The 13,169-nt window shown below is 40.4% G+C and overlaps 1 protein-coding gene across 2 annotated transcripts in view; it reads right to left on the reverse strand.

Annotated features, from left to right (window-relative positions):
* Nucleotides 1–3,511: 3,511 nt before the first annotated feature.
* Nucleotides 3,512–13,169, reverse strand: part of ZNF451 (zinc finger protein 451) — a 32,454-nt gene continuing 22,796 nt past the window's right edge. For both annotated transcript variants that reach the window (XM_031057145.1, XM_005421195.3), the window contains exons 13-14: nt 7,449–7,523; nt 3,512–4,668 (exon numbers count right to left, since the gene is read on the reverse strand). In XM_031057145.1, the coding sequence (XP_030913005.1) occupies nt 4,598–4,668; nt 7,449–7,523 (146 nt within the window). In that variant the 3' untranslated portion in view covers nt 3,512–4,597. The remainder of the gene's footprint in view (nt 4,669–7,448; nt 7,524–13,169) is intronic.

Genomic DNA, 13,169 nt, shown 5'->3' on the forward strand with positions numbered 1-13,169 from the left:
TACCGATGCTAATTAAAACTAGCCCTGGGTTTGCCTCTACATGCTGCAGTGGTTTTACTGTGTGGGCAAGCCCCGAGGTCCCAGGCCTGATAGAAGTGTGAATGAAGCCCTCTGTCTCAGGAGCAATCTGAGAGCTGCTCTGACCATTTTGGGGCATGCAGCCGTTCATTCTCACTGGAGCAAAGCTGACAATTAAATGAGCCAGTGCTGAAGATGCTTGGTCGATTGACAGTGGAGCTCTAAGCAAAAAACCAAAGGGAAGGACTACCAGAAATTAGGGTATTGCAGTCAGTGAAAGCCAATTTGCATAGATTTACAAAGGGAACTTTATATTAAATTTCCATGCACACAGAGCTTTGCTGTTCAAGTACACACTTGGCGTGTTCTTACCATTTGCCATAAATTTTCTGAGTTGCTTACATCCACTTTTAGAATTATCTCAGGCCATATTATTTCACCCATATTGTTACTACTGAGCACCAAACCACTTGAACTAAGAATTTCTACAGGAAACTTGAAGGGGTTTAGAAGTACTAAAGAAAAATGCAGATGCAGACTTTCATAAAGCTGCTTAGCTGGAAAGAATTGCCAGAAAGTATATTTGTGCTAATGTAAGCCAATTTTTCTGAATTAATTTTGAAACAATTTATCATTCATCCTCCTCACCTCCTTCCAATTTACAGCAGTCTCTGTAAACATAGCCAGGACACTGCAAGCAGATGATAGAACACTTTCCTTTTAAGAAAGACGATGGCGTAACTTCATACCTCTATAAACTTCACTATATTTGGTAAAGATTTCATAAAGGTTTGCATTCCATGACCACTACAGGAGCAGTGGTGGTCATTTCTGTATTCCTTGAAGAGCTACAAAAATTAACTCATCACCCAAAACATATATAGAAGGCAAACATCTTAGAGTCAGCTAATGTCTCTCTTTTTAATATTATTAAATAACAGAAGCAACCAGGCAGATATAACACTTCAGTGCTCCAGTGACTTTAGTAACAGTTGTACTGGCTTATTTGGCATCTCACCTTGTCTCTGAATATGACCAAAAAGGGATTTTGTTTTGTAAGAATGTGGCACACAAAGTACCAAAGAATTAAGAGCCTTATCTCTCAAGTTGTCACAATTTCAGTTTTACAAAACTTAACACATGCACCATACAGAAATTAAAAGCACTGAAATGAACTGCTGGTGGTAGTCAGGTAGAGATTAGGCTTTTTCCTCATTAAAGATAAATACAAAGAAGCACAACTGAATTACTTTAGGCTAATGAAGGATGAACTCAAACATCACCACAAAAGTAAATGCTCTTGAAAAGGGCAGAGAAATGATTTCTAGTACAAATGTACTGGGCAAGCCCCTTTCAACAGACAGGTTGTGCTTGTAAATGCAGGCAGATTTCTCAGCATATGAAGGACAAACCTCAAAAATTTCAGCCAGTTAAACAAGACTCACCAGACAAAACCATTGAATTCTGAAACACATTTACAAGACAACTTTTCTAGCTGAAGGTGTTCAACCACAAGATGCTGGTGAGTAACAAGTCACATGTCTGTACCTGCAGTGTTTTCAGAATGTGATTTTCTCTGTTCTTGTGGAAACAGAAGTATCACAAGCCTGTGATGGCAGAAAATTTCACAAAGAAAAATCTGAGTTAAAAGAGAACCTAAAGAGACCAAAATTGTCTTCAAAATGAGGCCAAATTTCAAGATGTTGCTAATTCTGAAGACTACTGCTATAAAAATAACAGAGAAACTAGCACTCTGTTTAGTTGTTTTATAAAAGCTAAGGCAGCAATGGTTGAGAATTGCCATTTGTTTTGGTAAGCAGATGACAAGGCCAATACAATGCGTTTAATAAGTGGAGCTTCAAGTATACAGAATGTGTGTGCACACAGGACTTTTTTATAATGCAACCAATTAAGTCATGGCCCATCAGGTACAAGCAAATATAAATTTATGATAGAATAAAATGTTATGAAAAAAAGTACATAATCAAATTCTAACATAGCAGAATCTGGAGAAGACGATCTATCCAGGTTTTGAACACTGTTGAGCCAAAGAACTTTCTCAGACTGAAACATCTTTTCACGTGAAAGGAATTGGAAACTTCAGGATCTATATGGGAAAAAAACCTGCCCAAAAACTTCTATAACTTAGAAGAAGATGCTTTTGAGGATAAAAATTGTTTTCTGTTTCATTCCACCCTTTAACAGAAGCACTAGGAAAAAGGGTGGGAAAAATTCTGGAACTGATTTAAGCTAAAGACAGTAGTAAATTAAATAGCTAAAGACAACCCAGAATCTCCCAAAATAGGGCTCCCTTAGCAGCAGTATGAACTACACACCTGAATTTTATCAAGAGTACAATTAATCCAAGACTAGCAGTAGGAAAGCAAGCAATAGACACAAGGGAAAACTGTAGCATTGTGTGTTTTATACAGGTTTTGTTGTAAAGTTGGTTATTTTTTTATAAATTGAGATTATGTTTTGATCCTTGGTTCCCCCCATGTTCCTCCCTCACAATAGTTTGTCCCTGAGTTGTTTGTCCCTTGTTTTCCTGCCAGTGACCCATCTGTCAAGGTGACCGATCCCCTGGTCCTTCCCTTTATGTCCTTATAAGTTTATCTCCTCCCTCCTGGTGCTGCCCAGTTTCCCTGTCCATCATTGTAACCACATCCCCCCCTTTTTTTTTTGAGAAACTTCTATGTCAGTTATCCCTTACTTGAGATATGATTTGCCTCCTGAGCCTTTTCCCTCCCCTGTGCCATCCTTATTGGTTCAGTTGTGTCCCTCACTCCTGCCCTGGGCTTCGTTTATTGGTCCCCTCGTGTCTCCTCCTGTCACACCCATCCCCTTTATCAGTGTCTCCCCGAGCTGTCCTTCCCTGACACCGTCACTGGTCCTTCCGGGACAATAACGCACATTGGCACCCATACGAGTGTCCGCTGTCTCCTCCCTTCGCCTCAGTAGCTCGTAGTCCCGCTCTCGCCTGCGCTAACCACGCCGCAGACGGCACCACTGCCCGGGGTTCTTGGGAAGAACCTGGGAGTGGCGGAATCCGTGGTCTCCTCTGGCCACTCCGGGACCGGCTAAACCACCACCAGCTCCTGTGGCTGCGGGACAAGGCTACAGAAAACCACTAAGAGGTCCTGTCCACCCTGTAACACTTGGGAGTCACACTCAAATGCACTCTAAGTGTTACAACTATTTTCTGGCATTTGAACAGTTTCTTCAAGCTGTATGATTGCTAATGAGTGCTAGATACCTCACCAGATTCTTCCTTCATTCTACTTGCTTCAGAGATAGCAATTATATCAGAGTGATGATTAGAAATAAACCAGTCTTCCAGCTTTTCTAACCATGATGACAAACAGCTGTTGTTACACTGACTCTTTGGAATAGTGAGAAAAATCCAGCCTTCCCCGCATCATATTCTCCACACAAAGTATCTACTTGCATAATGAGTATTTAAGGATACAGCAGGTAGAAGCAAATTCACAAGGTGAGTGAATCATAGAAAAGAATTAGGCTGGCATTTTATTACACTGAGAATTCTTACTGATTGACAGCAATCATTAACTGAAGGATAACAGGCTGGTAAAGCTGGACAGTTTGCATAGGTATTTTTAAACAAAACTGAGAAAGATGACAGATAAATTTAAACACAAATAATTTCACTTAAAGTAAGGACAGTACAAAAATAATTATGACATTTACATCCATTTATCCAATGCTACCTCTTCATGAGCAGAAGAGAGCAAAGACCGTAGTATACAGAAATATTACAGTTTAAATCTTCTCACATTGTAGTCCAAACAGAAACTAGAAAGTTTAGATTCTGTTCCCTTAAAAGGTTGTTCTGCTTCAGGTAAGGGAGAGCCAATGAAGTCATCAAACTTTAAGCCATCAAATCCAAATACTCTACCACTTTTGAAAAAACAAACATATTTATAAAAACAAAGCTGGTAAACTAACTGTATAGCCTGTGGTTCTGATTCAGACATTTATAAAAAACAGGACAGAGACAAAATCATGGCCTATGAAGTAAAACCAGCCATAGGCAAGAGTTAAGCCATATGTTCAACAACCCTGGGATCTAAGCTTCTCTTTATAACAAGATTAGCCAGGCAAATCTGAGATAACTGGGGTTTACTATTTTTATCTGTTGCAAAGACCACATGAAAAAGTAAATAAAGACAATGACATTTTGTGACAAAAAAAAATTAAATACAAGAACCAATTTAAGAAATTAAACCTAAACAACCAGGAACCCCACAATACCTAGTAAGACCAGCCTACTAATTAGACAACAATTTCAAACTGCTAAATTGTAGAGATTTAGTCATCACCCCTTAGAAACGAATATGAAAAGGCTTAAAAATTTCTTTTTATCAAACATAACACATTGCTGTGAATATGAATAAACTCCAGCTGTTCCTCAATATGACAGAAGACATCAGATTATTAATCTAACAATTACAGGCATTTCAAAAGTGGCATTTTTGAACCCTTGTAAATAGATGGAACTAGCTTCCATTTTTGTGAGCAGTTCTGATGGCATGGTGTTAGTGTACTGAAGTATCTTCATTTACATTTCCTCAAGGCTCCTTTTGATAGCTTCTTGCAGTTCTGCATCTTGCAGTTCTGTGTCTTGCAGTTCTGCATAAATCAAAAAGAGTGTAATGTCAAACTGCAATTGATAACTAGACACAAACACAACTACCTTAATATTACTACATAAAGCATGAACTTATTTCTGTGGGCAAGGTCAGCAGACTGCAAAAAAACCCTTAAGAAACAGATGAAAATATTTCCTCTCCTTGTTTTATGCTATCTTTTCAACACTGCAAAATGTGGAAAACACCTCTACAACTTTTCACTGTCTTAACCAGGAGCAGCCCAATGATTCATTTAAGACCATAATTGTAACTCTGTATTTACTGGTCAAACTAAAAGCAAGATTAGAACCCATATGTATGCACCAAGAAAAATAAACAAAGTATTAAAAAAACCCAACGTATACACATAACAAGCAGAGAGGTTTCAGTATTTTCATTCCAGTTCCTTATCCAGAGATATGCCCAGACCTACATTCTGACTTGGCAGCAGTGTTGTCACTCTTACCAGGTAAGCCAGACAAGTAGATAAAAAATCAATCTCAGCAGCGAGAATATTCTAGATCAGGGCTGTTACAGTTTTGATGGTGAGGAGAAAAATTGCATTGCACTCATCTGGCTTCTTAATGATCTAAAACAACTTTCATGATGTGGTAAATAGGTATGATTCGTGCTGACAAAATTGAAACAGTAATCAATATTGATACAGTAATTAATATTTGGAAAAAATAAAACAGTTAAAAGGTGTAATGCCAAGAAAGAAAGGGAGAGGAGGGGTTCCACCCCCCCTTTCCTGCAGATGTTCAAGGACAGGAAAAAGCAAGAGATAACAGTTACTAAAAATTAACAGAAAGAAGGGAAAATCTGGTTGGGTCCCAGGAAAAGGCCAGTTATAAGAGATTTATTGCTTTAATGCTTAAATATAACATTATGTTAGTTTTGGCTTACATTATACTAGCCTGGTGTGCACGTGTAACCCAAAGGTGAGTTGAAGGACATCGAAGAAGAGGAGAGGCCTTCATCAAAAACGACCCCCAAAGACTCGTGCGACCACCAAAACGAGTGGTGGAGCATGCACAGTAAAGGTGGTGATGAGGGCAGAGGCAGAAGTGTGATGAATCGAAAATGGGAGGAGATGGCATTGACACCTGGCATATAAGGGGGGAATCTTCACTTGGCAAGCTTGTACATGAGGTGGCAAGGGTCCCAGAGCCCTGCACTCCGTACCCCGTGGTTATCTTTTGTTCATGCGCTATTATTGGAACCAAATTATCCCTTATTTTTAATCAAATTCTATTGTCAGTATTTCAAGTGTATCTGATTTTATATATTTTCTAAACTATTCAATTAAAATTGCTGCTACCTCTAATATTGTTTGGTTTTTTTTAATGACGGGATAATTGGGCAAACATAACAATAATACTCAAAAAAAAACCTGGTTTTGTGTTATATTTAGGTTGTTTTGGGCACTAATTGCTCGGTGTTAGTGATCAAATAGCATAAATTTGACAAGGTTTGTACACACAGCAAATAATATAAATAATACAGCTGGAAAAATTAAAGCAGCTTTCAGACACACTGTCATTCATGAATTATTCATCTTCTGCTTTAGGAGGACACAAGCACACCCTATTAAAAAGAAAGATCTGTCTATTCTTATGAAAAAGGAAATAGAATTTTAAAACTTTAATAATTGTTGGGCTGTTTTATGCAAGGCTGAGATTTGGAACAGAGATCATATCACTGACTGCTCTCTCATGCATCTGGACTTTCCTGTAATGTCCAGAACTACTGATAAAAGAGAGTTGCTTAAAGAAAAATATTACATGCTCACAGAAACAAACAAAATCAAACAAATACAGAAAACCATCTGCTGACAACTGCTTGCATTAAAATGTTACTTAGCCACTAAGCCTGTAAAAAATACAGAATAAGGTCCAAGCTGTGACTCATCTGAAGCCAGGCTGCTTCATAAGGTCAGATGCCTCTGCAGTGCAGCATCAGAAGTGGGACCTCCTGCATGCACCAAATGCCACTGCCATCCCAGAACTGGGGGGCCTGAATGCACCAAACTTTCAGTGCTGGAGATGAATGCTGGACATTTAACAACAGTGTTTAGTAACAGCTGGTAAACTTACAACTGAATAAATTCTGGGAACATAAGATTCAGTAATCAGTTTTATCACGGAGCTTGTACAACTTTTTTGGGTTTTTTTAGTTTGTTTTATTTCCATCAGGTGGAGGGGCAGAATCAAGTCTTTAACAATAAATTATTCTCAAAGTACACTGTGGTCTGTCACCAAAAATGCATGACTACACTGAACACTACCAGTAAGCTCAACAGCAAAAGGATGAAAACAATTTCAAATAATGTAAAATAGGATGTGAATGGACAGATGTGATGCTGATTCAACCTTGTGCATAACTCTACAGCTCTTTTAGGAGACCAGAGTGCTTTATTGTGAAATGATACCCAATCTTGAATTATTTATTCAGAAGTTCAACTATTTAGTCAATAGTTCTGCTCTGAGACAACACAGTCATGTTAAACTGGTACAAAAGTGAACTCAGTCAAGTCTTTAATTGACTGGTACCCCGTGGTGTCCAATGAAATAGATTTTTAGTTTGATGGCATACTTTTCAGGTTAGGAACATTTTATACTTATAACTCATCACAGCATTCTTCACTACTCAAGACTGCCCAGCATAATTTAGAGAGTATTCCTAAGAGGTCACTTGCTGTAAAACTGATTGTAAGTTCAGTTTCTGTATCTTCCATAATTAATAGTGCTCTTGAACACAGAAAAGTAAAAACTGACAGACCTTCTTCTTTGTTTGTTTCTTCTAAGCTCCGCTTCAGTGTTTCTTTCATATCTTCATCCTCTTCACTATCTGAACCTTAAATGTACAAATGAAATAAATTACACGTTGCTTCTAATAAAGGTATTAACAGCCTCTCTTGCATTTCTCTTACTGTAACACCAACTGATTTGAAGAGTACACTTGTTATGATCTAAAAAAATCAAGATAAAAATACATTCCAGTGGTAGTTTAAGACAGCAACTCAAGAGCCAGCTATTTTTCAGCTACCTCCTTCCCCTTCTCCCCACAATCTAGAGGCAGATTGCTTCAATTTTTTATTATGTTAAAGCAGCAACAAGAAATAATAGGTGCAGAAGCTACTGTGTCTACTGCATTTGTGGGGGTTTTGGTAATATTCAGTCATTAAAAATGACTCACTTTCTATAAATTACTCACTTTCTATAAAACGTATCAAGGATTTAATTATGGGAAGAAGTGCCTTAGTGTGTCTCTGCCTCCACATGACTGCAGCTGTGTTTTATAGCTCAAATACTGCATTTGAACAATGGAGTGCTAAAACTCAACCAAGCAGTGCAATCCAGCAGATGTTGCTGTTCAAGTCTCATATAAGCAGAAGGTTGATAGATTTAGTTTAATCTGTTAATTCATCACAACCCAGCCCAGCCAAAACTCCACAGCCTTTCCCTTTCTTACTAACACTCTTCACAAGGCTGGTTTCCAGCTCCAGAAGAACAGCTTTATTTTGAAGTGTCTAGTGTCCCTGAAGTGGTGTGGGGTTTGGTTGGTTGGTTTAGTTTTTTGTTGGTTGGTTTTTTCCCCATGAAACAGAGGCACAGTAAAGTACAGGTTAAAAGCCAAGCCAATGAGTCACGTTATGCATTCATGCTCCTGCTACAGGCTATTGCTATTTTGGGAGATGGTCTCTGTAATGAGGTCTTACAGTATTAGCAATCACCAAGGTCTCCTGCAGTCATACCAACAGAAGCACTCCCCTTAAAGTCATCACATTTATTAATACATCTATATACTTCTGATTACATTAACCAACAAAGAACTTTCTGATATGGCCATCTAATTTACTGACTGTGTGACTTCTGGCATTTTGAATTACTCAACTTAGCTATTCAAATTGTCAGGTACGTTTCCAAAATTTGTCTTCAAACCTCTGACACACAACCTGTTTGAGCAGAACCTTGCTGACTTTCCCAATTCCAGGAATAAAAATTCCAACAGCTGGTGTCAAACAGTGATCAGCAGCCCAAAAATATACCAGAAATAGATAATTTAAATGGTATTTCTCCACTTACTTGGCAGACTGACTGTGAACTCTTTTTGGAGCTGTCTACTATTTCTGAGCAGAAGAGATACTAATTTTGACATCATTTTCCAAAGCAAAGCAAAGGAAACAAAAATCCACACCCCCTCATCCCCCAAAGCAGTCACTACAATTACTAATGAAAGGGAGGAAAAAGCACAAAGGAAAGGCTTTTTGCAAGTGGCTTCTCCCTAATTAACTATCCTTTTAATCTTCCAGCCTGGAAGACATGTCAGACCACTCTAAAAAGTTTTATACATCTTACAGGTGGAACAGTTGAAGCAATCACTCCCTAACTCAATTCTTGGCTTAGTACACATGACATAAAAACACTTCCAGGGATGGGGCACCCACAGCTTTTCTGGGCGACTGGTCAAGTGCCTCACTACCCTCTGAGTAAATAATTTCTTCTGAACATCTAATCCAAATCTTCCTTCTTTTAATACAAAATCATTCCTCCTTGTCTTGTCACTATCTGTCCATGTAAAAAGTCCTTTTTTATAAGGCCTCTTTAAATACTGGAAGGCCACAATGTGGTCTCCTCAAAGCCTTCTCTGCTCCAGGATGAACAAACACAACACTCTCAGCCTTTCTTTCCAGCTCTCTGATCATCTTTGTGGCCTCCTCTGGACCCACTTGAACAGGTCCATGACTTTCTTGTGCTGAGGACCCCAGAACTGGACACAGCACTCCTTGTGGGGTCTCATGAAGCCAGAGCAGAGGGGCAGAATCCCCTCCCTTGACCTGCTGGCCGCTCCTGTTTTGATGCAGCCCAGGATGCCATTAGCCTTCTGGGCTGTGACCGTACACTGGCTGGCTCATGTCCAGCTCTTCATCCATGAGAACCCCCAAGTCCTTCTCCACTGGTCTGTTCACATGCAGCTCTTCTCCCAGGACTGTATTCATGTCTGGAATTATCCCCACCCAGGAGCAGCACTTTGCACTTGGCCTTACTGAACTTCCTGAGGTTCTTATGGGCCCACTTCTCAAGTTTGTCCAGGTCTTCCTGGATGACATTCCATCCTTCAGGTGTGTCAACAGCACCACTCAGCATCATGTCATCTGCAAACCTGCTGAGGGTGCCCTTGATTCCACTGTCTGTGTCATTAGTAGAGAGACTGAAAAGCACCAGTCCTAAGACAGAGTCCTGGGGGTCACCATCTGTCACCAGCCTTCACTTTGACATGGAGTCACCGACCACAGCTCTCTGGCTGTGTCCATCCAGCCAATTCCTTATCCACCACCAAGTCCAGGCAGATATCACAGTCTTCCCTTGTCAAGCATTGCAGTTGCTCCATCATAAAAGGCCACCAGACTGGTCAGGCAATGTCACAGAATGGTGGAGATTGGAAGGGACCTCTGGAAGTCATACTGTCCAGCCTCCCAGCTCAGTCAGAATCATCTACTGCCCAGGACTCTGTCCAGAGAGCTTTTGAGTACTACTGAAAAGACAAAGTAGTGGGGAGCTCCAAACTTGTTAGATATGACCTTACTGAATAAAGTGAAAGGATCACCTTCCTCAACCTACTGGCAACAATATTCCTCGTGCAGCCCAGGGTACTGTGGGACCTCTCATCCACCAGAGCACACATTAGGTCCACCAGGACCACCAGGTTCTTCCCTACAAAGCCATTTCCCAGCTGGTTGACTCCTGCTCAGCATATATTGATGCTTGGGGCTGCTTCTCCCCAGATGCAGAAGTCTGCACTTCCCTTTGCTGAACTTCATGAGATTCACTGTGAATCCACTTCTCCCCTGTCAAGGTTCCTCTGGATGGCAGCACAGTTCCTGTGGTGTACCAACTGCCACTCCCAGTTTTGTGTCATCAACACACTTGCTGTAGGTATACTCTGCCCCATCATCTAGGTCATTAGCAGACATTAAAAAGGATCAGCCTCTGTACTGGGACACAGCTGGTTCCTGACCCCCATGCCACCGATCACCATGTTCCAGGTCTGGCTGTTCAGCCAGTTTTCCACCTCAGTTTTCTCTTCCAGCCCACACTTCATCAACATATACTGCTGAAACTGCTGGCATCTTCTGAGATGCCACAGCTGGCATCTTCTAATTTTGAGAAACCAGGTAAGTCCTGTCCCTCTTGTTAAAATCCTTGGCACATGCTATAGCTCCCAACTCCTTTGGTATCAGAGGAAAAGCAGCTGCCCAGTTTCATAGGCAAGAGATCTTAAGATCTCTTGTACTCTTCTCTAGTACATTTTATCAAATACACATCAGGTAAGAACCTCTGACTGTACCTGTTCTTTCAAAAGAAATCCTACTGCTCACTACTGTCCTCACGTACTGACATATTCCTACTGGAAGAATGAGAAAACAGGAAGGCAAACTCTGGATGCATATAGAGCTCAGAATGATTTTTTGACATTTCATGTCTCTGAGAAACCTGTTCTGGGGAGAGACTGGTAACTTGCACAGAATGTAAGCGCCACCCACTGTCCTGCCATCAAAGCACCACAGCCTGAGTTTGGATTAGCTGCCCACACAGCTCAGGGTAACATCCCCCCACTGTATCTTATTCTATATCCTGCCACTCATCTTCTTTTGCAACCACCCCAGTTACCACCAACCCTTTCATAATTTCCATCAGGTTTAGCACCAGAGACTCAACTTTCCTTCCCCAGCCTTCCTCCTGCTCCCTTATCCCACTACACCCCTCTTGTCTCCTGTAGTCTCACACCCCACCTCCATTTCCCTCCAAAAATACTGCTTCTGTAAGTCTTTTCAGTAACTCCCAATCTCACCTGCCCCTTTCCCATTCCAATGTACAGTGGCATTCACATCACACTATCTCTCCAACCACTGACCCTTCTCCTCTTACAGCTGATGTCTGGAGTTTTAGTGCTACCTTATGGATACCATTTGTTAACTCAGTCAGGATACCAGGAATTACTCAGCCAAAAGCTTTAGATTAGTATCCCACCCTTGCCTTTGTTAGCAACCACATTTGGTATGTGTGGCCAAGCTGCCTTTAAAATACTTTCCTTGGCTTCTAGAATATTTTCTTTTATTCCTTTTTTTCATATGCTCCTGGAGGATCCTTCCCACATACTCTTCCCCAATACTTACTGCTCTAATCTCTGTTCATATTGTAAATGCAAGTACAGCTGCTCCCTGCTGAGGATTACCACCACACAAGACCTCTCTTCCTCCATGCAAAGCAAGCTTTACTCTATGTATCTCTGCCTACAGTTGCTCATTCAAGCATAGGACAAATAAAAATAAAGCTCTCAAGCTGGCACTCTCCTCCAATTGCATTTCTTGGAAACTGTGGTCAATATAATTATAAGTCACTCAGACTTTCATCCAAACTTTATCTTACTCCACTCTCAAATTCAAAGCCAGATTTAAGCTAAACCTCAAGATTTTTTTTTCATATGATCTGAGTGGTGAGGTCTTCCCAGTTCATCCACTGGCCTCCAGTTGTTAAGACTCATTATATCTCAGGTGTCAGTAAATACATCGCTTTCTCCCTAGGGCATGAACATACAAGAGATGCCACTGACATACCAAACCCAGTAGTAACTTCCTGCTGCAGCTAACACCAGGTTACAACTGAAGCGTGACTTTCTTATCACTCTCTACTGCAACAAGCTGTGGCTGCTATAATAAAGGAATATATTACTAGAGCAACTATAATTCATTCATGGTCCATCACTCTGCAGATGCTCATGCCCTTCACATACAGTTTCACATTCAGGAAAGCAGGGGCTGGAGGCTGTGATTTGCAATCTGTGTTAACTGCTGGTTTGGAAAAAGCAGAGATGGGAGAGATGTAGCATTCATACTGGACCTCAAACTGAACCACACAAGGATGTTAACGAAAAATCTTCACTATGGAGAAGCAAAGCAACTATTGTCAATGTCTTCTATAAATTTGTTCTTCTGTCCTCTTAAATTATTTTGTTGGCTGTAGGTAAAACAATAAATTTTGGGCATAGTGGGAGCTAGGAAGCTTGGGAGCATTCATTAAAATGAACTGAAATCCTACTCTTCCAAACATAAAAACTCTCATGGAAGCTGCATTTGGTAGTATTTAAACATTTCAGGCAAGAGCAGCAGATTGAAGACGCAGGCTGGCAACTCCATTTGAGCACAGGGAAATGCACTTTATGGGTCAGTGAAAGAGCTATGGTGGCTATCATATGTCTGCTAATGGCAGACAACACTACATTCAGTACACCACTGACTCTGACAGGCTCATGAGACAGACTGGCTCTTCAAAAGAAAGGACAAGAAATACTTTCAAAATTTTTTCCTTATTATTTAAAAGAGTCTGTTTTACATAAGAGGTCAGTCACTGAAGGATCTCATTTGAACATAACTGGGAGAAATACAGTTAAGCTAAAGACTTACACAAAAACAACTTCACAACCAAAAAGTTGTGGCAT

The sequence above is a fragment of the Geospiza fortis genome, unplaced genomic scaffold, assembly GCF_000277835.1.
Source record: "Geospiza fortis unplaced genomic scaffold, GeoFor_1.0 scaffold190, whole genome shotgun sequence".
Taxonomy (NCBI): domain Eukaryota; kingdom Metazoa; phylum Chordata; class Aves; order Passeriformes; family Thraupidae; genus Geospiza; species Geospiza fortis.